This window comes from Castor canadensis, chromosome 9 (genome assembly GCF_047511655.1).
Source record: "Castor canadensis chromosome 9, mCasCan1.hap1v2, whole genome shotgun sequence".
Taxonomy (NCBI): Eukaryota; Metazoa; Chordata; class Mammalia; order Rodentia; family Castoridae; genus Castor; species Castor canadensis.
This window is the reverse complement of record NC_133394.1, coordinates 35,433,276-35,460,168: the sequence shown is the minus strand read 5'-3', so window position 1 is coordinate 35,460,168 and position 26,893 is coordinate 35,433,276. Positions and strand designations below refer to the sequence as shown.

Below are 26,893 nucleotides of genomic sequence, written 5' to 3'. Positions count from 1 at the left end.
TCTCTCACCTTAATCTCTTCCATTTACCCTCCCCCAACATGTAATCCCACCACAGTGCCTGTTTTACAGTCCTGTCTTTCATTATTAATTTCTAAGTTGATGTTCAAAGGGGTTTCATGTTGTATCCCTGTGGTGAGTCTACTTTACTTTGATCAGTTTCACCCTTTCCATTGCTCTTCCTTACCCCTTCCCTCCCATTTCCCATTGAATATATGCCCTTATATCCTCTATCTTCACAGGTATTTTATATTACGATATTGTTGACACTCTATCATTCCCCTTTCCTTTCCCTCTTCCCCTGAGTTACATAGTGTAGTTCCATCATTACAAACATGTTCTAGATATATGTTTGTATATGATTCTGTTTGTTTTTGTGTATATGTTTATCTTTTGGATCTATTTTCTATACATGAGAGAAAACATGTGGCCTTTATCTTTCTGAGCCTGGCTTACTTCACTTAACATGATGTTCTCCAATTGCATCCATGTACCTGATCTATTCATCAGTTGCAGGGCATCTGGGTTGTTTTCATAGCTTGGCTATTGTGAACTGTGCTGAGATAAACATCGGTGTGTCAGGCACTTATATATTTAGTGAGTTATTTATGCTACCAATAAAAATACAAGATTTTTTCCATAAATTATATTACTTCAGATAATAATAAAAAGACAATGCTTATAAAATAGCATCATGCATGACTCAGACTTTGTGCTTAGTACATAGTTATTGTCACCATAATACTGTATTACTTGATATAGTTATGTTATCTTCAACAAAGTTGTCTTTTACTGGAGACCTGAGCACCTTGTGTTAGTCAATCTACAGAAGAAAGCACAGATACAAAAAACAGTAAGGGCCTGGCACTGGTGGCTCACACTTGTAATCCTAGCTACTTAGGAGGCTGGGATCAGGAGGATTTTGTTTCGATGTCAGCCCAGACAAATAGTTTATGAGACCCCCCATCTCCAAAAATAACCAGAGCAAAATGGACTGGAGGTGTGGCTCAAGTGGTAGAACTCCTGCTTTGCAAGCATGAAGGCCTGAATTTAAACCCCATTGTCACTGAAACAAAAACAAAAACAAAAACAAAAAACAACAAAAACTCCCCAAAATAAAAAATAAACAACAACAAAACAAACCCAAAGCCAAAACAAACAAAAAAGTCCAGCAAGGATAAATAAGATAAAATGTTCAGGGAAATATAAATCAGCCTGGCAACTTTAGTTTCAGTCTTAGTTTCCATGGTGATTCTCACCTTGAGAAAGGTTTTGACCATTTCATCTTTATTTTACTTCACTTTTGCCAAACACTGGTAATAAATTCCTGAAAATACAATAAAATGAAATAACTTGAATATTTGGATACACATCGAAATTACTACTTTTCCTATAGACTTCTGAGGCTATATTTAGGAGTTGGCTGTTTCTTTTATTTTTTCTCCAAAATTTACATCACTACTAAGATATGGGTGGTTAGTAGTTCAAATTATACTTCTAGAAATTGATACAATTATGTTTTTACATTTAGATCTAAAATATATATAAACCTTCTAAATATATATAAACCTTTATATGGATTTTGTAAGCCAAAGAATCCAGGACCCAGTCCCTGATCATTTGAATCTTGTTAGCTGGAAGACAAATAAGAGAACAAGAGCCATTCTGGTCTAACTGGGAAGACAAATGAGAGACATGGCTCTTCATGGGCATGGGAAGAGAAAGTTAGCCCAGTTTCAGATGGAAGGGGATAGCAAAATTGCGAGGTTGACTCTAGTGGGGTAACAAGTCCTGCTTCTCATAAATATTGATAACACGTGTTATAAAACATACAGACACTTTTGTTAAAGGATGTGTGCTATGGGTTGTAACAGGTAGTTAGGTTTCTATATGAAATCACTATGCACTACAGTTTTCTTTAGAAGTGCTCTCAGAATCTAGGCATATCCTTTGGTTACTTCAGCTGCACATATAAATATGGACAGCCAGGCACCCACTTTGCTCCTAATCTTAGAATGAGTACCACTGAAATAAATGTTATGGGCAGTGCCTTCACTGTATTGGGGAAGCATAATAGAGTTCCTATTAAGCAGACACTTGGTGTCCACAGTTATATGGTTCCAAGGAGCCCTCCACTGAGGAAAAATCATGCATGCCCAGGATGCATAGAGTTCAGTACTTTAAAATTACTCAAATTTACCTGAACTGTATGTACAGTAGGGCTGAGCATCCATTACTTGAAACCACATGAAGTAGACTACTCTACTGTCACAAAAATTACTGTGTATACTTGAATAGTGCTCACCCCAAACTAGATTCTTTCATGCTCCTTAACGTGAATACTGCAGATGCTTGATTCGTTTTTCTCAGTGCTGCCCAACTTCTGCTAAAGACGTGCTGCTTTCCAAAAAATCTCAAATTTTCACTTTATCACTTATATTAAGCATATTAACTTTTACCTTGCTTCTGGGGCACTATTTGCCCTTTGGAGGCAGATTTTCACAAAATGAAGGGCAAGGAAACCCTCAGCAGATCTCACAATGATTTCAACACAATGGTTGATAACACAGGAATGCTGAGTTTCTCATCAACGGAACTGCGAAATGCATGTGCATGGATATAAAATTCTGGCTTCTGAAATTTCCTTTGATTTAAAAAAATGTATCATTATTATTTTTGACTGCATTTAGTCAAAACCACAGGTAATTAATCCACGGATAAGGCGGGCTTACTCTATTCTCATAGGAACAATAGCTAACGTTTACTAGTGCTTCTCGAATGCCAGGCATTGTGCGTATGTACTGTTTCATTAATTTCCATAATCCCACAGGGACATGAGAGGTTCCCATTTTGAATCCTCAGGTTTTTCCTCTTCATGGATTTTAAGCAGATGCTGTACCGGTGAGGTTCCTCTGCTATGAATCCTGAGTATTCCACAGTTTTTGTACCTCATTTTTTGTGTGTAACTGGAGCGTGGAAATGTATGAATGCCTGTTCTACTTCCTTACCTCACAGTCACTCCTCAACACATTGTGGTTGGGTTTCTCCCACCACTTCCTTGAAATTATTCCACAAGGTCACCCAGAACCTTCTTATTGTTAAACACAATGGGTGCTTCTCATGCCTCACCTCTCTGTAAACTTTGATGGTGTTGATTACATTCGACTTGAAACACATCCTTTCCTTACTGGCAGCTGTGTCTTGCTGTGTTTTGCTTACCTATCTGGCTCCTTCTTTTCAATTTCAATTTCCTTTCCTCATGCTTTAAATATTAATGTGCCTTAGGGATCCATCTCAAGAGCATTTTCTTTCAATATTACGTGTTGTGTACACCCTCAATCATTCCTGTGGTTGCACTTGGCTATCTGTAGATGTTTTCAATTTTGGTTGGCTTGATTCAGATTTCTGTCTTGGGGTTTAGCCAGGGATATCCAGGATGATTGATGTCTAACTCTTACCTCTCTCTTCAGTTTTCAACAGGTCTAAACCTGTTAAAAATAATAAAGCTGCTGCATATTAGAACTCATCAATGCCATCTCTTTCTCCATCAGGACTTTCTGGAAATCCTGTTTTGCCTCTCTCAGTCATAGGCATCAGCACTGGCTCACTGGATGAAACTGAGAAACCAGATATTATTCTCTACTCCTCTCTTCTCTCTTCCTTCCACTCCTCCCATTTCTCTTTCCCATATCAAATGGTCCTAAGTCCCGTTGTATTAACTTCTGAATATAGTTCATTTAATCTCTCTAAACTCCTGTGCCCTCTTGTGTAATGGAGAAATTTGAGTGAAGATGAGATTTAGTTGTTTTGTTCCTGTCATGTTATAAGTGCTCAGTAAATGTCTCTCATGCTGGTGCTGCTGCCCTCTCCATCCAATCTGGCCCCATCACTCACTCTCTCTCTCCCCTCCACATTTTTGCAAAGCTTATAACTCTAATATGCAAATCTGAGCATGTCAGCTTTTTTTCAAATGACCCTTAGGAGAGTTAAAATAAATTCTAAACTTCTTGCCTGGCATTTATGACCCTTCAGCATCAGTCCTCACTCCAATATTTCCTTAACCTTATTTGTGATTTTTCCTTTGTTTGTCATTTTAGATGTTGTTTTCTCTAGCAAGCCTTTGGCAATCTCATGACTTTTAGGGTGGATTGCTCTATGGTCTTCCATTCAGGGATCCTACCTTAGCACCTAGCAGACCATGCTGCATTTATTTATGATATGGTCTGAACCTGGCAGCTGTCTGTAAGATCTGTGACGTAAGAGAACAGGTTTATCCTGATCACCCTCTGTATCTCCTGAACTGCATAGTGTCTAGCATATGGTTGTTATTCAGGAAATACTTGGTGAATGATAAGTAACTTGATAAGTAAATTTCTTGATGAGTAACTTCAATGTTGGTTTTTGTTGCTGTTGTTGTTTTGTTTTGTTTTTGAGGCAGGGTCTTGCTACATAGCTCAGGCTGGCCTCAAACTCATAATCCTCCAGCTTCAGCCTCCTGAGGGCTGAGATCACAGGCGTGCACCACCATGCTTGACTTAACTTCAATCTTTTGAACCATAGGTTTTATACCAAAACAACCTTCTAAATCAGTTCAATTAACCTAAATGGCTCATTTACTTCAAGGTAAGGCAGCAATTCCTTTCTTTGATGCAAATAAAAATTTAAAAATAATATATAAGAAATAGTATGTTAAAATTTCACCCCTATGCTGTCTAAGTAGAAAGAAATAATAAAGTTTTTAGTACTTTTCAGTGCTGGGGATGGAACCCAGCGCCTTGGGTATGCTAAGTATGTGCTGTACTACTGATTTTATCCATAGCTCATGGCTATATTTTTAAGGACAACTTTGAGACATTGGTGTCAGTATTAGCTTATTTATAGTACCAAGGCCATGTCAAGCAGATTCTGGGAAAGTTTCATAGGATGAACAGAAAACCTCATAACTGTAAAATTCATCTCTTCATAGGTCCTGGTAAATGACTCTCAGATTATTGATCTGTATTTCTCAGAATTATATTCAGACACAGTACTAGCTTTTAATTTCTTTTCTGTCATTAGTGAGTGTTTATAAATCAAGTATCTTCATGCTCAAAGCCTTCTTAGAGGTTGAGAAAGACATAATAAGGAAGAAGTCTATCCTCTCTAGATTTCTATGATCTTATTAAAGAGATATCCATTTTCACAAATTATAAACATATAAGGAAGTCACAATAAATGCTAAACAAATAAATACCATGGACATAGGAGTCTGGAAAGGAAGGGGTAAGCATAGCAAGGTAAAGCTGAAGAGGTGGATTCCAAATGGAGCCTCCCAGGACACACAGGTGTTGGATAGTCTGAGATGAGGGGTATCAGAATTCTAGATCATGAGAGTGCAAAGTCACAGTGAAGGTAAAATATAAAGCTTATTAAATAGAGAGCTCATATATGTTGGTAGAGGATAGGAAAAGATTAGAGATAGATAATTGAGGTTCTTAGGTGTTAAGACTTTAGACTTGCAGAGGTGCGTATTTTAAGTGTTTGTTTTGTTGTTATTATGTGGGGGGGACAGTTTGGGTGTATGAGGGACCACGTGATGGTGACATTTTCAGTACAAACAATCTTGTGGAGTTGTAAGATAAACAAGATGAGAAGTGTATTAGATGAGATTACATTAGGATGATTACATTAGGAGTGCCTACTTCCTCTGCTAAGTGGCACATGAGTCTTTGTGTGTCATTCTCTCTCTCTCTGTCTTTTGGTGGTACTGGGGTTTGAACTCAGGTTTGTGCACTTGGACCACATCTCTAGCTATTTCTTCTCTTGTTATTTTGTGATAGGATCTCACTTTTTTTCCTGACCAGCCTCAAACACTATCCACCTATTTATGCTGCTTGCCACAGCTGGAAGGACAGGCATGAGCCACATCTGGCTTTTTTCCACTGAGATGAGGTCTCATAATTTTCTCTGTCTCTCTCTCTCTTTTTTTTTTTTTTTTGGCCTTGGCTGGCCTGGACATGTAATCCTCCCAATCTCAGCCTTTTGCATAGATTGTGATGACAGGGTATATTACTATGCCTAGCTATTGGTTGAGATGAGGGTCTCGTGAAATTCTGCCTGTGCTGGTCTGGAACTGCAATCTGCTTGCTCTCAGCCTCCCAAGAAGCTAGGATAGGTGTGAACCAGCAGTACCTGTCTCTTTGTGTCATTCTTATGTGCGAAGTTCTCTAACTTTTTGGTCCCAGGACTTTCTTGTACTCTGAAATTATGGAGAACATAAAGAGCTCAGTGTATGTGATTTATATCTATTATTATTTACCCTTATGGAAACTAATGTTGAGAAAGTTTTGAAGTATGTATTTAATTTATAAAATAATAATAAACCCATTGCATGACACATTTTTAAGTGAAAAAAAAAGCAGTATCGTCCATGACCAAAAAAACAGTGAGAAGAGTGGCATTGTTTTGTCTTTTGCAGTTCTCTTTATTATGTAGCTGAATACATAGTTCCATTCCCATATGTGCTTCTGCATCCAATCTGTTATGATATATGTCTTGTAGCATCCAGAAACTCCATTGTTCACTCAAAAAGATGAGAGTTAAAACAGGGAAATGCAGTCTTGTTATTATGAAAATAATTTTGACCTTGCATATTCTCTAACAGGGTCTTGGGAACCCCCAGGGTTTCCTGGACCATGCTTTCAGAACCAATACGCTAATGGACTTTCATAGGATTGGCCCTATGATGGACAAGTCCAGTACTTGTATGCAGAGGTGAGATGGCTTTGAAGGATGAGATCGTTCCTCATGGTCTACCCAGCTGTGAGTTGGAGAAGAGGCTTTTCTCAGAAGGACTGAGTGGGAGGCCCTTGGTGCATAGCAAAGAAAAAAGGCCTTTTGACCTTGGCAGTGGATAAGAGAAGGCCCATTGGGCCATTTCACAGGTGATGGGAAGTAGGTGGCCCATGCAGCTGGGGGCAACTCAGGGTTGAAAGGCAGGAACCCTGACCAAGTGGCCTTGAGATACTGAATGTAACATGGAACAGGGCTGGGAAACTTGCCAGTTGCTATGGAAAAAGTCAGAAAACTGTAAATCTTTTTGCAAAGTCATATTGTAGCTTTTAAAATGTCTTTTTTATTTCTTTTCTTTGTCTTTAGTAAAATCTTAAAATTCTAGCTTGGTGGGTGTATGTACCTAGAACAAACAGATTAAAAGAAGAAAACCATAACATAATTTTATTTTTCTAAATGAAACAGGAATACAAGTACATTGTTTAAAACTTTGGCAGACACAGAGAAGCAGAAAGGAAAAAATAAAATCAATCATGATTTTACCACCCAGATATAAACACTGTTAACATTTTGGAGCAGGTGTCATGTCTCCAGATTATATTTAACCCTCTTTATAGTCAGAATTTTGTTCTGTACGTATCATTTCATAATAATCTTTTTTCTCTTGACAATGTGTCCTAAGATAAGGCAACTTTCTTTTTAAAATAATACATTTAAGAATCAAGTTTTTCATCTGTTCAGAGAGAATTTTAAGAGAGCAAGAAATGAGAATGTGTGTGTGTAAGATTGTGTATGTGAACATATGTGAGTGTGTGTTTATGGGAGTATGTATGTGTGTGCATGTGTGAATGTGTGTGTGTGTGTGTGTGTGTGTGTGTGTGTGCTGCAGGTGTGTACCGTAGTGGCTTTCAGAAAACCTGAGGAGAAAATTATAGAATTAATCTCAGGAAAACAGGTTGCGATCACTTGCTTAACCAACTCTTGAATTTACAGACTATCTTTCTAGAATGTTCTTTGCACAAACTTTAGAAAATCCAGTCTTTTTCTTGATAAAATAATAATGCAAAAACTTTGAAGAAACATTTAAGAGAGCTTCAAGAGGAAGTGCACGGAGAGTGATTCAGCTTATATATATATTGAGCAATATTAAAAAGGAGTGAAATTCCAGTTTCTTGCAATTTAGTTCCATAATTGCAGCAATAAAAAGTCTGTAAGTGATTCCCTCAGCCATTCCTACTTTGGGTGCTCCTGTCATGAGTGTGGAGCTTTTTAATCACCAGCTATTGCTAGATATAATGGTGTACTCTTGTAATCCCAGAATTTGAGAGATTGAGGTAGGGGGATTATGAGTTCAAGGCCAGCCTGGGCAGCATAGCAAGATCTTGTTTGAAAACAAAACAAAATAAAACCAAGGGCTTGGAATATAACTCAGTGGTCGAGTTCTCACCTAGCATATGCAGGTACTAGATAGGATCCCCAGAACTGAAAAAAATAATCACCAACTCCATGACATTGTCCAGTGACCTGTGAAGAGTGAATAGTGGGGACTATTCACTTGTTTCTGGTGTCAGAAATGACCTGCCAATTGTTAATCTAAACCATCATTTTTAAACTTGTATATTTACATTGTTCTCTTTGGGTCTATATGAAACACTCTTATGTATTCTTCACTTAATTTCTTTTGCTTTTTCTCAATTTTGTTTAGTAAGTACTGTGAACTTGCACCAGTTTTGCAATTGGTTCCACAAGATATTATTTCCTCATTCATTTTTTTCAACACATGTTGACTGAGCACTATTGTGTGCCAGGTGTAATCTTATGTATCAATATTAGTAAATAGTGAGGTAATAGGAGCTCAAGGATTCTAGAGACCTCTTTCCCATTAAGTAATCATTTTTGATCTTCACCTTTTCCTTCTCTAAATACATTCCCGCTAGTCTCTAGCCCATTGTTTTGATCTCACAGTTGTATAGTTTTGTGATGATAGCTTAGACAAATGGCTCAACAAACTAGCTTCTTGGCTGGAGTGGCAGAAATGCTGTCCTGGGTTCAAAATAGTAATAAGGAAGCAAAGCATTCAGGTGACACACACCCAGGTGTTCACCCAGGGATACAAGAGCACTTCCCAGCAGTGCTGCCTTGCTGGAGGGACTTGGGCCAGGTTCTGGGCAGTCTGCTTTTATTGCTCGAGTATGATTTTTGTGATTACCCTATTTTCCTGTTTGAGGAAAAAGGGCTTATAGAAGGGCAAGAGAAAATAACCACCTTCGATTTCCTTCTTAATTCTCACCATGGTGAGAAACTTGGCTGATGTTTGAATTGGAGTGTTGTTTTTGAGGTCACTCTGAGTAGATTCTAAATACATGAAGAGTAAAAGAATAATTTATCTTTTATGACTTACATGACCAACAGCACAATAAAATATACTCCATGCCATGACCTAATTGATTTTCTCTTTATTATTTGAGTTATTATCAGTGTTTAGTCAAGACATATTAGCTGGAGTATTAGCTTAGAAGTCAGAAGACATGAGACAACACAGGTTTGAGTTTGGTCTTTAACACTTACAATTTGGACAATTTACCTTACTAAGACATAACTTCTTCATACAGAGTTTGCCTAAAAACTGTCAGTAGTTAATATGGGAGTTAGAAAAGGATACATGTTAAGTAACTATAACATGCTGTAGTTTCTTTTATTGTAGCTTCATAGAATTCTTATGTTAACTATTGCTTAGAAAATTCATTTGTCAAGTAATCACATACTCTTTTGCATCCTGATTTCTTCCTTAATTTTTTTTATAAATCATGTCTGTCTCCTCACCCATCAGAATTATGAAATTAACATTCCAGACTGTACATGTCACTCCTCTAGGAAGTCTTTCCTAACCTCTTCCTTTTTATCTCACAATACCTTGTGCAAATCTTTATTAGACTTATCTGCTTTGTATCTGTCTGTTTTCTATGATGAATAAAGAGCTATTGAGGATGGGAACCATGTCTTATTTTCAACCCTTGCCCAGAGAATCAAATTGTTTGGTTAGTCAAGTGCAATCAAACAGTTTGGTTAATGAATAAATGAATGAGAAAGAGGAAGAAGTGGAAACGGCTTTAGTGAAGGCAGAATAGATGAAGACAGGTTCTTATTAGATTTTTTCATTGTGGCATCTCTGCAAAGAACAGCAGACCATCCTTCACTTGGAATTGGGAAGCATGGCTTCCAAGCCTTTCATTGCAGCTCCACACATGCCAAATTCCAGAAGGCAGCTGTAGTTCTTGCTGAGAAAACAAGAGCTATAGCAGTGGTGGCAGAGCAAGGCAGGGTACAGAAGTCACTAAAAGAAAAGAAATTAGAGATCCTTCAGATTTGGATTCTAACCCCACATTGGCCTCTGGCTTCCTTTGGGGCTTTGCAATGAAATTTAATGTTGGTATAGCTCAGTTGCTTTATAACCTAGGGAAATGAATGGGACTCGATGTTCCATTCTAATCTTGATTGTCAATGAGTCTAAATGTATTACATGTTTCTCTCTCTCCCTATCTTTATTTACACAGAGAGAATACAGCCACAGCTTGCAGTGTCCTTGTTGGGAATACGAACTGCTCAATTTACCTCAGAGTCTCAATCCATGAAAAAATCTGAAATTATCTCTGGGGTGACTTTGAAAGGGATGTTATTTCATTTCTGGTGTAGTGTGAAGGCCATGACCTAATGGGCCTATTGTTTGCATTATTTTATGGGTGCCACTTGACAAGATGGCCAATAGAAAAAATGGCTCATGTTTTGAGGAAAAGAAAAAGAAATAGAGAAGCTGTAAAGAGTGGAAAACTTACCCCTCACTACAGCTTATGGATGTAGCATTCATTTGCTAACTTTAAAAAAATGACTTATAAGTAATTACTTTATGTGTCAATCAGAACAATTCATTAGAAGAGCCAAGAGGAAAAAAAACCCCAAAACTTTTAAGTTCTTTTTAGCTTAAGCTGAAAAAAGGAATGTATTCGCCCATGTAACTGAAGAGTAAAGGGACATAATCAGCTTCAGGCACAGCTATATCCAGGAAGTAGGGATGATATTGGAAATCTCTGCTTCGCTGCTTCTTAGTTAGCTTTCTTTTATATGGTGGCAAAAGTGGTTGAAGGAATCCTCAAACTCATAGCATTTTTAAGGGAGAAAGACTTCTGTAGTTCTATCAGCGTGAAGACACGTCTGTGTCATTTGTTCCCTGCTCTGTCCCATCTATTTCACAGAGAAGGGGACTTCCATGGCAGTAGGGTGGACTGTACTGGCTGATGGAATGAATCTCAGGCAGACATAAAGCCATAGATATTCATTACATTTTACTGGCCTAGATTACTCCTTAGGTTTTGAACTATTCTTGCTCCATCTTATTCTCTGGCTCCATTTCCTGCTTATGTGCAAATTATATGTAGATATTCCCAAGGCTTTTCTCTTTCTTCTACATACTTTCTCTCCTGGTCACTTCCTCCATGCCCACTCAGCTAGTATCTCTTTGCAGAAGAGAGACACATCTGTGTCTCTGGCTTTTACCTTTCTCACAGAAGGTTTGCCTTCATCTTCAACTGGTATACTGCAAGCATTGCAACTTCAGATGTCTAAAACCAAGCTCCTCCTGCTAAATGCAGTTTTTTTTTTTTTTGCCTTGCTTCTTTAATCACATCAGGAGCAATGTCTTTTTTCTTCTTTCCCACAGTTCTATCCTCAAAGTCATTTTTTGACTATTTCTTCTGCATATAATTTCTCCCTCATATGAACTCTCATCATCTTTATTATTATCTTTCCATGGATTTGTCACTTTCACTGTGCTTTTATAGATCTTGGTTTGCCTGATTTATTTCTTCCTCAGTTATTCAGGTCTCTTGAGAGAAGGTGCTGTGACTTATCTAGTTTTGTACTATTTCTTTCCTGGTTGTCATCCACCAGCTTCCCCCATCTTTACACTTCTCCCATCAATATAATCACCAGACTTTTATGATTCAATAAATATTTGTGGAATGAAGAAAATAATTAATGCAATGGGTAGTATAATGGCTATTATAATTATACTTGTTACTGCTAAAGAAAATTAGAGCCTGACAGTAGTATTTAATGTAGTAAAAAAGATTTCTATTCAGGAGTGATTGCAATAGGGTGTGTTACTGAGGGTTCTCCAGAGAAATAGGACCCATAGGAGATATGGATATATATATATATTATATATAATATATATATTATATATATATATATATATAATATTTTTATCTATTGAGAGGGAAACAGAAGAACAGAAAGAAAGAGGGAGAAAGGGAGGAAGGGTGGGAGAGAGAGAGAGAAGGAACAAGAGGTGGGGGAGAGAGAGAGAGACAGAGAGAGAGAGAGAGAAAGAGAGAGAGAGAGAAAGAGGGAGAGAGAGAGGAAAAGAAGGAGGAAGAGAAAATCTTTATGAGGCTCATACAATTGTGAGACTAAGTCCAGTGATCTGCCAGCTGTAGATCCAAGAAAGCTTCTGATGTAATTGAGGCCAAAGTCCTGAGAAAGAGGATTTGATGGTGTAAATTCCAGACTAGGGTCAAGAGAAAAAGATAAGACATCCCAGGTCAGGTGGTGAGGCAGGAACACTTGAGAGAATTCTTCCTTTCTCTGCCCTTTTTCTATTCAGGTCTTCAACAGATTGGATAATGCCCAATCATATAAGTGAGGGCCATCTACTTACTGAGCCCACTGAATTCAAATGTTAATCTCAGTCAGCTGCAGTGGCTCATGCCTGTAATCCTAGCTACTTGGGAGGCTGAGATTAGGAGGATTGTTGTTCAAGGCCATTCTGAGCAAATAGCTCACTAGATCCCATTTCCAAAATAACCAGAGCAAAATGGACTGGAGGTGTGGCTCAAATGGTAGAGTGCACAAAGATCTGAGTTCAAACCCCAGTTCCACCAAACCAAAATGAACCAAACCAAACAAATGCTCATCTCATCTGGAAATACCATCATTGGCATACCTAGAAATAATGTTTAATCTGGGGATCCAGTGGCCAGTCAAGTCAACATAAAATTGGCCACTGCAAAAAGCCTCAGTGTATAACTAGGTTCTACTCCACATACAATATTCCAAATACAACATGGATAAGCCAAGGGGAGCAGAGTGGGGTCAGTGGGTAGAAAATCACTCAGAGGAAACAACAAGGGTAGGGGATATTTTGGTTAAATGGACCTAACAAAATTCTTGTTAAAGGCAAGTTGATCAGATGTTGAGGGTAGGAGATGAGGAATTTGACTAGATGTGGAAAGTGACCAGATATTGAAGAGTGGGAAGATTCTCTCTAAACTGACTTAACAGAATTTTTGTTAAAGCAAGGTAGTGCAGGCCCCATATGGATGAATGCCAAGGTAAAGGCCTGGGGTCAGAGAAGATTGACTAAAATTTATTCATACAAAGAGTCTTTGTCAATATCTAAGCTATATAATTTTTTTTCTTATTTTTGTTGGTACTAAGATTTGAACTCAGGACCTCACACTTGCTAGGTAGGTGCTCTAACACTTGAGCCACACCCCCCTGCCTTTTTTTGCAACTTTTTCAGATAGGGTCTCGGTGTTTTTAACCCAAGTGGGTCTAGGATTATAGGCATGAGCCAGTCCTTAGCTATGTAATTTCAAATCTTGCCATACTCCTTGTAACTTCTTATAATTTAACAAGAATTATTACAATAAATATTTTATTATAATTATAATAACAAATAATATGCGGATTTCAATTGTATAAAATGCTGAGGGAAGAAAGTGTCAGTCTGTAAATGTGAAGGAGGTGGTAGAAGTGCACTGAGTTTTATTAAGGCATAGCTCTTTAGTGTGATCACCTCGGATTGTTTTTTGAGGAGCTCTTGGTGGTCTTATCATTTCCACAATGTATTTAAACATTCACTTCATTGGAGGTTAAAGGATGTGCTTGAGAGACTGTGAAACATCCTTGTGAGTGTTGAGTGGTCCGACTGGTTTTGTGCTTTCACCATTCAGACACTGGGCCCTCATCCTGTTTGTCCTTGCTATAGGGAATAGGCCCTTTCTTAGACAACTGGTTTCTTCTGTTTTGGGTTTAACTTTGTAAATCAAAGTATAATAAAAATCAAGACTGAAGCCCAAATAGGCTGCTGTCCAAAATTTCTTATATTCCACTTACTAATAGATGGCAATTTAAAATATATCAGGTGGGTCATTGATTCTGTTTCAGTACACTGTTTATATTCTGTTCTTATTCTCTTATCACAAGTCAAAGCCTTGAATATTTTCACTGCTATATCTCTGTGTGCTTTCTGGTGACTGTGAAGTTGTCACTGTCAACTACTTTATTCCTGGTCACCTGCCAGGCTAAAATTTCTACACAAATGCTGCCCAGATCATGAAGAGCCTAAGCTATCTCATAATGTTAACTATATGTTCACATGACTATATTGTTTGTTTTTTCTAACTGTACACAGGAGAGTGTATTTAACGACACACAATGTGCAATTAAGGCATCTTTAAAGACCATGACCTTGAAACTCTTGGTCTCCATCCACAATAAGTGACCCACTGTGATCCAGTAACCATGTGTGTGGTATGTATTTTGTGTAACTGAAGACTTTAGGCTGATTAAGTAATCCTGTTATGTGTCATAGATATACTTAATGGTTTCTTCTAGTTTGCATTTTACTTCATTAAGAAATACTGACTGTGCTTTGGCAAGTGGACTTCCCAATCTAGTAATGGGTCACAATTTGAATCAGAAATGAGCTCCTTAATCATCGTCTATTTTTAGAAAGTCTTATGATATGAATTCTGAGAAGCCTTTGGAGAATATCTATGGGAAGCTTCCCTTTTACCTCTGGTTTCAGAGTGGGAGGAACTTGAAGTCCAAGTATGTTAAGACATCCTTGCAAGGAAACAGTGCTGCTTTGTATTTGTGCTAACACACCTATCAATTACTGGAAGAAGCTTTCAGTGGCTGGCTGAATCACGTAGACTCTGTAATTTTTGAGCCTAGCAATTATGCTTTTTGGCATCTGCATGGTGATGAATAAACCATATCCACTTTCCCTTCACTGATTGGTATCCAGCTATTTTTTCTGAGTATCACTGTAGTGTCCTGTATTTTCAGCCACAGGGAAGACCGTTAGTAGAGCAGTGAGTTTGGTGTCTCTTAGGGCCGGCACATTGCTGTCGTTATAAATTTGAATGAGAGAGTGGGTTGACTAAGGAACAACTTTAGACACTAAAAGAAAACCCAAATGTGCATTTTCTGTCAGGTCTTAGCTTTTGATAATTATGTGGTGTATTTGGTGCTTCTTCATTTTAAAACAGACAGCAGTGATCTCTCTGTACCAAAATATGACATTTGAAATTTCATTGTATTGTAAAGGGAATTATAGCACCTTATGGCTAACTGATTAGCATCAGCTTTTGAGTTCTTAATATCTTTCATAGTATATTGGTCACTTCAGGCTGCCATAACAAAATGCCATAGTCTGGGTGTCTTAACCAATAAAAATTAATTTTCTTATGGTTCTAGAGACAAAGTTCAAGCTCAAATTTTGAAGGGCACAATTCAGTCTATAACACACAATTAAGGTTTTAGTGGGGTTGACGTGTTGACTGAAGTGTGAAGAAATTTTCCCAATTGCATTTATTAAAGACAGATTCTTATATTTGAGTCAGTGAATATTTCTCACATTCTAAACTATATATAATATATCTATTATATATTCTTCTTAATAATGCAAGTATATAGAAGATAGCTTATAATAAAATGTACATGGGAGTAAAGTGATGCCTTTGAAAAGTGATTTTTACATAGATTTTTTTTTCTAATGCAGAGTCTATTCTTAATTTAAAGTTTATGAATTTTTAAAGACCCTAGTACTATTTTTAAAACTTTACATAATATAGAAAGCTTCACATCACTGGAGAACATATATTTTAGTAAGCAATAGTTTTTGCTTCTGTAATCTTAGGTACTTGGGAGGCTGAGATTTTGAGGATAATGGTTTGAGGCCAACTTAGGCAAGTGGTTCTCAGGACTCCCATCTCCAGAATAACCAGAACAAAATGGACTGGAGGGTGGCTCAAGTAGTAGAACATTTGTTTTGGAAATGTGAAGTCCTGAGTTCAAACCCCAGTCCCACAAAACAAAACCAAAACCAAAACCAAAAAACAGCCTATCACACAAAAAAACAGCAGAAATCTCCAGTTTTTATACATTGGAATTATTGCTCTATAGAAGAGAGATGAATTACTTAACTATGAAACTGTAAGGAAACATGTTTTTTTTTTTATTGTTGTGTTGGGGGTACATTGTGACTTTTTTTTTTTTGAAAGGAAATTTTATTTATTTATTTATTTATTTATTTTTCATTTTTCTTTTATTATTTATATGTGCATACAAGGCTTGGTTCATTTCTCCCCCCTGCCCCCACCCCCTCCCTTACCACCCACTCCGCCCCCTCCCTCTCCCCCAGCCTCAATACCCAGCAGAAACTATTTTGCCCTTATTTCTAATTTTGTTGTAGAGAGAGTATAAGCAATAATAGGAAGGAACAAGGGGTTTTGCTGGTTGAGATAAGGATAGCTATACAGGGCATTGACTCACATTGATTTCCTGTGTGTGGGTGTTACCTTCTAGGTTAATTCTTTTTCATCTAACCTTTTCTCTAGTACCTGTTTCCCTTTTCCTATTGGCCTCAGTTGATTTAAGGTATCTGCTTTAGTTTCTCTGCGTTAAGGGCAACAAATGCTAGCTAGTTTTTTAGGTGTCTTACCTATCCTCACACCTCCCTTGTGTGCTCTCGCTTTTATCATGTGCTCATAGTCCAATCCCATTGTTGTGTTTGCCCTTGATCTAATGTCCACATATGAGGGAGAACATACGATTTTTGGTCTTTTGGGCCAGGCTAACCTCACTCAGAATGATGTTCTCCAATTCCATCCATTTACCAGCGAATGATAACATTTTGTTCTTCTTCATGGCTGCATAAAATTCCATTGTGTATAGATACCACATTTTCTTAATCCATTCGTCAGTGGTGGGGCATCTTGGCTGTTTCCATAACTTGGCTACTGTGAATAGTGCTGCAATAAACATGGATGTGCAGGTGCCTCTGGAGTAACAGTCTTTTGGGTATATCCCCAAGAGTGGTATTGCTGGATCAAATGGTAGATCGATGTCTAGCTTTTTAAGTAGCCTCCAAATTTTTTTCCAGAGTGGTTGTACTAGTCTACATTCCCACCAACAGTGTAAGAGGGTTCCTTTTTCCCCGCATCCTCGCCAACACCTGTTGTTGATGGTGTTGCTGATGATGGCTATTCTAACAGGGGTGAGGTGGAATCTTAGCGTGGTTTTAATTTGCATTTCCTTTATTGCTAGAGATGGTGAGCATTTTTTCATGTGTTTTCTGGCCATTTGAATTTCTTCTTTTGAGAAAGTTCTGTTTAGTTCACTTGCCCATTTCTTTATTGGTTCAGTAGTTTTGGGAGAATTTAGTTTTTTAAGTTCCCTGTATATTCTGGTTATCAGTCCTTTGTCTGATGTATAGTTGGCAAATATTTTCTCCCACTCTGTGGGTGTTCTCTTCAGTTTAGAGACCATTTCTTTTGATGAACAAAAGCTTTTTAGCTTTATGAAGTCCCATTTATCTATGCTATCTCTTAGTTGCTGTGCTGCTGGGGTTTCATTGAGAAAGTTCTTACCTATACCTACTAACTCCAGAGTATTTCCTACTCTTTCCTGTATCAACTTTAGAGTTTGTGGTCTGATATTAAGATCCTTGATCCATTTTGAGTTAATCTTGGTATAGGGTGATATACATGGATCTAGTTTCAGTTTTTTGCAGACTGCTAACCAGTTTTCCCAGCAGTTTTTGTTGAAGAGGCTGCTATTTCTCCATCGTATATTTTTAGCTCCTTTGTCAAAGATAAGTTGCTTATAGTTGTGTGGCTTCATATCTGGATCCTCTATTCTGTTCCACTGGTCTTCATGTCTGTTTTTGTGCCAGTACCATGCTGTTTTTATTGTTATTGCTTTGTAATATAGTTTGAAGTCAGGTATTGTGATACCTCCTGCATTGTTCTTTTGACTGAGTATTTATAAAAGTTCTTACAATATATGTCATAGTTGAATTCAACCCCTCCTTCATTTTCTATTATCCCACCTCCCCCCATTCCTGGAATAGTTCCAACAGGTCTCATTTTCCCAGTTACATTCTTGTGTACCCAGTTTTGCACCATACTCACCCTCCAGAAACAGATGTTTACAAAAAATGCTATTAAGAATCACTCCACTAGCCTGCACAAAATACTCATTCAAACAAACAAACAAAAAAGATAAACAGAGAGGGAAGACAGATTGTAAGATTATCTTCAAGTCCTTTGCTCCAGGACTACTGGTATGCTTTTATTTATTTATTTATATTTATTCATTTTGCAGTGCTAGGGAAACCTGGGATCCTGTACGTCCTGGCCGAGCACTATGCCACTGAGCTACATGCCAGTCCAGCTTTTGTTTGTTTTCAAGTCCTAAACTAAGTTTCATCTTTTTGTCTGCTGTAGGTATGCTGTTGGGCTGTTGATTGAGGAGGCTTTTCCCTATTTTATTTGCTTGTTTCTAGGTTTAAAGAGGTGAGGGCTGCTTCCCCATTGTAGGGGTTCACACAGTTCTGTAGTGGGCTTTGGTATAAAAAGCTAGTGCTGTGACCCAGATAAAATATTTTGTGTCTTTGCTTGAGTGCATTTACCATATTAATGCTGCATTTCTGTGTTTATTCTGTTTCAGTGTTTATCTGCAGAAGAGATCTTTTCCCTTCATGGCTTTTCAAATACTACCCTGATAACCAGCTCGAACTTCTCTGCCATCTGCCCAGCAGTCCTACAGCAGCTGAACTTCCACCCCTGTGAGGCGAGGCTCAAGCACAAATCAAAGCCAAGCCTTTCAGAAGGTACAGGAACATTTTCTGTCTCTTACTTGAAAAGAGCGAGTATGAGGATGTAGTTAATATGCCTCTTTTTCTGCTTTATTGCTTTTAATTAACCTACAAACAATCTCTGTGTAAAATACTTGTATTTTGAAAGTATTAGAGTAAGAATAATTAGAACTCATTTAAGCTTCATAAGTAATGCTTTTCTACTTTTTTACTTATGGACTCAAAAGTCTACTCAGTACCACTTAAAAACTTTATTATTTTTTATTTTTTAATTTTTTTTCATTTTTCTTTTATTATTCATATGTGCATACAAGGCTTGGTTCATTTCTCCCCCCTGCCCCCACCCCCTCCCTTACCACCCACTCCTCCCCCTCCCCCCCCTCAATACCCAGCAGAAACTATTTTGCCCTTATTTCTAATTTTCTTGTAGAGAGAGTATAAGCAATAATAGGAAGGAACAAGGGTTTTTGCTGGTTGAGATAAGGATAGCTATACAGGGCATTGACTCACATTGATTTCCTGTGCGTGGGTGTTACCTTCTAGGCTAATTCTTTTTGATCTAACCTTTTCTCTAGTACCTGTTTCCCTTTTCCTATTGGCTTCAGTTGCTTTAAGGTATCTGCTTTAGTTTCTCTGCATTAAGGGCAACAAATGCTAGCTAGTTTTTTAGGTGTCTTACCTATCCTCACCCCTTCCTTGTGTGCTCTTGCTTTTATCATGAAACTTGCCAGGTACGTGCTTGTAATCCCAGCATTTGGGAGGCTAAGGCAGGAGGATCTCAAGTTTGAGGTAAGCTTGGGGTACATACTGAGACTGTGTCTCAAAAAATCCAAAAATAACAAAAAACTTTATAAAACTAAATTCTTGATTTTAAGTGATATAAATTTTATGCTGCATGTATTGGATTCCATATGAACTATTTGACTTATAATTGATCAGTTAGTTTTTATCAGCTTTTGTTTATCATGTTCTTTTAAAACTTTTCAGTTTATCTGTATTTATTTGTGAAGGGATAAAGGAACTAACACATTTCTAGGTTAAATTTTAAAGGAATGCATTATTAATGTTTTAATATTCATAGATGAAAAATGCTAGCAAATCTTTTAAGGGTCTATAATGTTACTGCCATAAATATTGCATTTTAAAGGAATGATATACTGTAAAGAAAAATTTAAAATAGAAGAGCAGTGCTTGCTTAATATACAGTTCAAGTACTTAAATATGTGGAAGAATACTGTCAACAGGGAAATAATCCAATTGCTTAAGGGTTCTATTTGTTAGTTATATGAAATTTTCCCCTCTTGGTTTTTTGAGACATGGTCTTCTTATGTAACCCAGGCTCTCCTCAAATTCGATATCTTCCTGCTTCAGCCTTTTGAGTGCTGGGATTATAAATGTTTATACCATGCTCAGCTACAGTTTCTTGAAATCCCAAAATTGTTACTTGCCCCACATGGATATCTAGTTTTCATTAATTCATTCCATAAATTTGCTGTGTACTGTCTTCTGTACTGAGGATTCAGTAATGAATAAGAAGAAAATTTCCCTGTCCTCTTAGGGTGTACAGTAGAGAAAAGAAATAGTATATATTTAAACAAACAAGAAAATAAATGCTACAGTTTTAGAGTAATAGATGCTAAGAAATAAAGATGGTAAAGGAGAGAGAGTGGCGGGGATGTGGACAAGATTTTAGATAAACAGAGCGGGGAGATTACGCTGAGCAGAGTCCCATTGGAGGAGAGGCCATGGCAAGATCGTCTGTGGGTAGAGAATTCTTGGTGGAGGAACAGCCAGTGTAGCTTGGGAGCGAGCTAGGCATGCGGAAGGAAACAGGCCTGTGTGTCTGCAGCTAGTGAGCAGAGGGAGTACAAGGAAGTGGAGGCAAGTGGAGGACAGATGTGGAAGGTCTGGTAGTGTGTGGACAATTGATTGGATTCATGCTGAATGCCGGGTTCTAACAGGGAAGTGCCATGATTTTATTTGGATCTGTAAGGGAGCATTCTGCCTGCACCTTGAGGAGTACACGGGGCAAGAGCAGAAGCAAGGAGATTGGTCAGGACGCCACTGCTGGGAATGGATGTGTGCAATGATGGGGACTTGCCCTAAGGTGGGGGAAGCAGAAGTGGGAAGTGGTCAGATTCCGGATGGATTTGGAGATTGTTCTAAGGTTGTTTGCCTCCAAGTCAGATGTGGGAGGGGAAAAGTGAGTCAAAGTTTGAACCAGAGAAACTGAATACCTGGTTGTATCCATTTCTGGGGATGTAGACTGGGGAGGAGCTATTTATTGTTGAGACCAGCGGGTGGAGAGGATATTTTACATAGTAGCGCCGAAGAACTGGCGTAGATACACAAGTGAGGAGGTCCAGTAGGCAGAGACTCACACACACATTTGTAGCTCAGAGGAGAGATTGAGGCTGGAGATTAGTCATCATAGAGATGACATTTGAAGGCACTGAGCTAAACACAAGTTTAGAGAATGTGAAGACAGTAAAATAGAAAAGGCAAGGGAAGACTCAGCAAAATGCCTATTTTATTTATTTTTGGATTACTTGTGTATGTATCTTTTGATCTTTTATATATGAATAATAAGAATAACAATAGTGATGAAAAGAATAACGATATTAACTAAATTGTTGGTAGTATTCACTATGTAGCAGGTACTGTTTCAACTATTGTACGTACATTAACTCATTTAATATTCATACAATTATATGATGCATCCCTTCCTATTTTATAGGCGAAGAAACTGTACAGAGAGTTTAAAGTTAATTGCTGAAAGAAAGTTGTCTGAGCTTCAGAACCTATGTGCCATTTATCCTGTATGCTTATCTATACAAAGAATAAAAGTCATCAAGCACAATTCATCAATATAATTAACAATTTTGTGGATAATTTCAATTTTGAAATAATAGCAATTTTGAACAACTGCTGATTGTTCAAATATTTTTGATAGTGTATGTTTATATTTCTACAAGTTTATTTAACTTTGACACAGTTTATACTTTATATTTGAGAATAAATTCAGAAAATGCTGTAATATACTAACATTTTCTGGTCATACAGATTCTAAAGTCAACCCACCTGGGTGCAATTCTAGCTCTGTCATTTTCCAGCTACATTGGGCACATGACTTTAAACCTCTTTCTGCCTCAGTTTCTTCATTTAAAATAGTTTCTTTCTCATAGTGCTGTTAGGAGGACTAAGTAAGTTAATATTTGTAAAATACTGAGAACATTATCTGGCACCTGGCACACAGGTGCTATATTCAGACTGTTAGGTTAAGTTTGTTGAATAAATACATTATGTCTAGCATGTACTCAATTCCAGTCAGTAAAACTCCAAAAAAGGAAAACCCTTTAGTCATTAATGGTTAATTACTGATATCCAAATGTGGTTTAAATCCCAACTGCCCAGGTTACTTTATTTTAGGATCCAGGTGGTAAGAGCAGGAAAGCAGGAAGCAGGAAATGAGAGAGAATTGTAGGGTCAACACTACAAAGTAATAAAATAGAAAAGTCAACAATTCATAGAAGATCAGAAAGGCAGCAGGTTTTTAGACAGAGGAGCTAACACAGTATAGCACTTCTTACTACTAATCTGTTTAAATTGGCAGTGCATTGCCTATTTGATGTGAAATAATTTTCATTTTAGTGTAGCTATGTGATCTGGAGCATTGTATTTAATGTCTCCATGCCTGTTATCTTGTCTGTAAAATGGCTATGATAATAGTGCCTTTCTTACAGAAATTAATTCAAATGAATTACCATATGTAAGTGCTTACAACAATACCTGGAACAGATTAAGAAGATTATGTCTTTGATCTTCTATACTGGTATTCATAAGTTCATTCCATTCCCTAGCCCTTGTGTACTGTTGTTTTCTCACAAGGAAATATTTAAAAAATAATTAAATCCATTGGGTTCTTGATATAATTGTTCACTTAATAGGGAGTCAAGTCTGAGTTCATCAAAGGGAATAAGAAATTAAAATAAAAGAATTCAAAGGGGTCCTGATACAAAACTTTTCTGAGTACATTTCTGTTGATATTTCAGTGGACTGGTAAAATAGTCTTGTTTCTCAGAGATCTTATATTATGTCTTTTATTTTGTGTTACCAGGATTTGAACTCATGCTTGCTAGGCAGATGCTTTACCACTTGAGACATGGCCCCCAACCCCATTTTGTCATTTTCAGAGTTGCTTTTCAGGTATCTTACAAAATCATATTGAGGAGTGCAATAAACTGATGATTGATTAAATTCTCTAGGAGAGAAATAAATTACACTTTACAATAATTTAATGGTCCAAAATTGCCTAATTTTCCGATGGTTTCACAGAGTACTGTTTAGTTTAGATAACAGATAAGAATCATAGAAGTTGGGCATCAGCAGCCTAATGCCTGTAATCCTAGCTACTCAGGAGGCAGAAATCTGGAGGATTGTGGTTGGAGGCCAACCCAGGTAAAATGAAAGCGAGACGCTATCTCAAAGTGCCCAACACAATAAAGGGCTGGTGGAGTGATCAAGTGGTACAGTGCCTGTCTAGCACATGTAAGGCCCTGAGTTCAAACCACAGTACTGCAGAAAAAGAACCTAGAATTTTACTTGAGTGTTTTTGATGATCGTACTGTCCAATGTAGTAACACAACCAATGATGTAATTCTAAGATCTGGAGAAGGTAAGTGGCTTTGCATGAGAGCAACATCTGAGTAGAGTGGAGAATCCAGATTTCCTAACTTCAAATTTGTTGAACTAAAGGAAGTAAAATTTATATGATAGTCTGTTTACTACATTTTTTGAAATGTTAATAAGCGATATTTATGGAAGGCTTGCTGTATTCTAGGAATAGCATTAATTGGTTTTATTTTATTCTTGCAAAAACTCTATGAGATAGAAGTTACTTTTATCTGCTTCTTGTTGTTTCTTGGTGGTGATACTGGAGTTTGAACTCATGGCCTCACACTTGCTAGGCAGGTGCTCTACCAGTTGAGCCACTCTCCCTGGCATTTATTGCTTTAGTTTATTTTTCAGATAAGATCTCTTATTTTTGCCTGAGACTGGCCTTGGACTTAGATCTTCCTACCTGTGACTCCTGTGTATCTGGGCATAAGTCACTGTGCCCAGTTGTTTATCTGCATTTTAAATATGAGAAAACAAGCTTAGTGAAGTCAAGGAACCAAATTATGATGAGGGAAGAGCTGACTCTCCTACAGAAATCCTCTGGCTCCAGAGTTTGCACTGTACCATTCTGAATGGCTTCTCATGTGACTGGGACTAGGTAGAAATGGAAATGTGGGCAGTTCATAGATTATAAAATAGGGGTAAATTATAGAGTTATGTTTCCTAATCTGCAAGTGGAGGTATTATCTCCTGGGATTGATTAAATTAAATGAGTTAAAATAGGTGAAGTATTTAGGAGGATCTTTAACACACAGAGGGCATTCCATAAATGTTAGCTATTACTACTAATATTTTTTGGAGATCTACTAAACTTCTATACATAAGAAATAGAAGGTACCTTCTCTGAAAGAGATCATAGGAGGAAGTTCTATGTGTACATGGAGGAAAATTTTCAGATCAATTCATTCTCTGATATCCTAGTTTAGTGGGAAAATGGACTTAAAAAATAATATCCTAACAATACAGGAAGGGGAAACCCTATGTGGTGTGCCTAGACTGTGATAACTTATATCCCCACAGTTTTCAAAATGATTCTGACAAATATGAACAAAGGCAAGGAATTGTAGAAGGATTGAATGACCAGATTAATTAATTAATTTATTTTTGGATAGGGTTCTGGACTGCACCATTTAGTAGGGCATTCATGAATTCATTCAGCGAAGACTTGCTGGGCAGTTTTCTAGGCACTGAGGATGAATGAACCATGGCTCCTTTCTTGAGACTCTCCCTATTTATACAATGTAGACAAATACATAAGTTATAAAGTTTCCGTAGCACACAAGTGTTGATAATTGGACTGATAAGCTTCAAAGAAAGTGCTCTAGGAGTCTTTCTGGACAAGAGACAGAGGAAATGTTTGAGTGGACTTGGAGAGCCACCAGATGGAGATCCCTAGGGTAATGCTGTTTGGAAAACTTTGTGTCTGGGTCAAAACCATGTTGAAAAGGTTGGATGGCAGTCAGTTTATGAAGGCTACTTTTGAATAGGAGCATGAGTAGATCATTTTTTGTTTGGTTATAATAGTTTGAGGACCATGTCAACAGAAGGGAGGGAGAGCAGAGAGAAAGCTGTTACCTTCCGTCGGATGAGGAAATGAGTGGTGATGAGAGCCTGAACTTCCATAGGCAATGGGGATTGAGAAGCTGAAAGTGGGAGGCATCTGAAGCAGAAGTGATGGGGTTTGGTACCAATTGTCTATGAAACTGACTGGTGGAGAGTGAAATTGAAATTGATACTGGCTCACCTGCTATGCATGCAGGTAGTAAAGGAGGATCAGAGCAAGATTTCTCAGGAAAAGCTGATGAGGTTAATATGAGCATGTAGCTTTGTCTGTGTTCAGTACTCAAAAATTTCTTTGCTTTTTAATTTTGGTTTTCAACATTTATTTATCTTGTCTACCCAGTAAGATGATAAGTATTTGTTGATTGAATGAATGTGTATAGGCTAATAATGAGATAGAGCATTGTCTGTGTTAAAGACAAATACATGTAGATTCAAGATGGAGGAATGTGTAGGATTGAGAACTGTCTCTAAGTAGAAAGTCTGAAGGGAGTGGGCTGTGTTGTTTTACGTGATAAGGTCGTCAATGGGTATGAAGTGTCTGTTGCATGACTGTGTAGGGCATGGCCAGGATCTGGAGCTGATAGGAGGGTGTCTGGAGAAAAGATGGAGGCATCATTGCCCAGTGTTGTAACGGTTCTTGTGGTTGCACAGTATCCTTTGTTATGTGTCCTTTTCATTTGGTGTGTGGCACTGTGTGTACATGTGGTGCCTGCTTACAAATGCGCAAATGCATACGCAGACACAGACACACACTTCTAAGCTCCCCAAGTAGAACATGGCAAATTCTTTGTTGGCAGGAACCACTGTTTGGTTCATATCTAGGCTCAATGAATATGTGCTAAGTTTTCTTATTCATAGGTAGAATTGCTTGGATGGAAATAATAGTGAATAGTCTTATAAAATGTATAATCCAGAATAAAATTTCAGGGCTGGTGAAGTACCTCAAAGGTAGCAAGTGTGAAGCTCAGAGTTCAAAACCCCACTACCACCACCACCATCAAAAAAAAAAAACAAACCACGATAATAAAATTTCATAGTTTTGTTGAGTTTCTTGGGTCTTTTTTCTCCTCTATAAAAAGTAATGAAGTAATTTGCTGAAGAAAATGTGTGTAAAGGAGCCAGACTGTCTGGGTTTGAAATCCAATTTTCTGTCTGTGTGATGGAGGCTTATTTGAACTCCATATACTTTGGCACCCTGGACTTCATGGAGGGGGTGATAGCAGAACTTACTTCATATGGCTTTGTGTCAGACAGCACATATTGATTGCTTAGCGCAGTGCTTGGAACATGGTGGATGCTCTGATAGTGCCAGTGAGAAAAGTGGCCCAACGTTTGAAAGCGTCTTCTTCAAAAGCTACTCTGTGCATGATGCGTGGGGCCACAGGCAAAGCTTCATGTTGCACAGTTCCTGGAGTGTCATTGTATCTTGGCCTGTGCTGCTATAAGCGACTGTCCTGCTTACATTCCCATTGGTCCTTAAATCAACATCTCCAGTATCAAGTGTGAAAATTGAGGCCCAAAGACAACATTAGCTGTAGAACTTAGGATAGCTTTAGCTCATTTCACTCCAAGTAGCGTTATTGTGTATCTGTTGGGCATTGGAACCTGGTGTCCAGAGATGAGTGTTGCACCACTGCCATCTGTCACCAGCATCTCCTCTGTATAGGACATTGTTGTCTTGATCTGGGCCTGGCAAGGTGAATTGTTGTGATGCAATTTTTCCCTCTCTCCTTCCCCTCCCTTCCTTCCTCCTCCCCCGTGTGCTTACTTCCTGTGTGCTCATGGCACTGGTTGACTCCAGGTCCTGGGGGGCTTCACCGAGGGGACCAAGGTACTGCTGCCTTCTCTGAGTAGTTGCTCTCAGGAGCTTGCAGACAATGATTTTGACAAGCTCAGTGTCAGTAGCGATGGTCACCTTGAAGCTAAGCCAGCCCAACTCAA

The 26,893-nt window shown here is 38.0% G+C and overlaps 1 protein-coding gene across 2 annotated transcripts in view; it reads left to right on the top strand.

The window, feature by feature from the left end:
• The window catches only part of Slc39a8 (solute carrier family 39 member 8), a 79,357-nt gene that overhangs the window by 11,958 nt on the left and 40,506 nt on the right, over positions 1-26,893 (top strand). Inside the window, exons 1-2 of one of the 2 annotated variants that reach the window (XM_074041442.1) lie at positions 14,246-14,358; positions 18,565-18,727. In XM_074041442.1, coding sequence (XP_073897543.1) covers positions 14,350-14,358; positions 18,565-18,727 — 172 coding nt within the window. In that variant the 5' untranslated portion in view covers positions 14,246-14,349. Of the gene's footprint in view, positions 1-14,245; positions 14,359-18,564; positions 18,728-26,893 lie in introns of those variants that run through there. The other variant, XM_074041441.1, reaches the window with a different exon arrangement.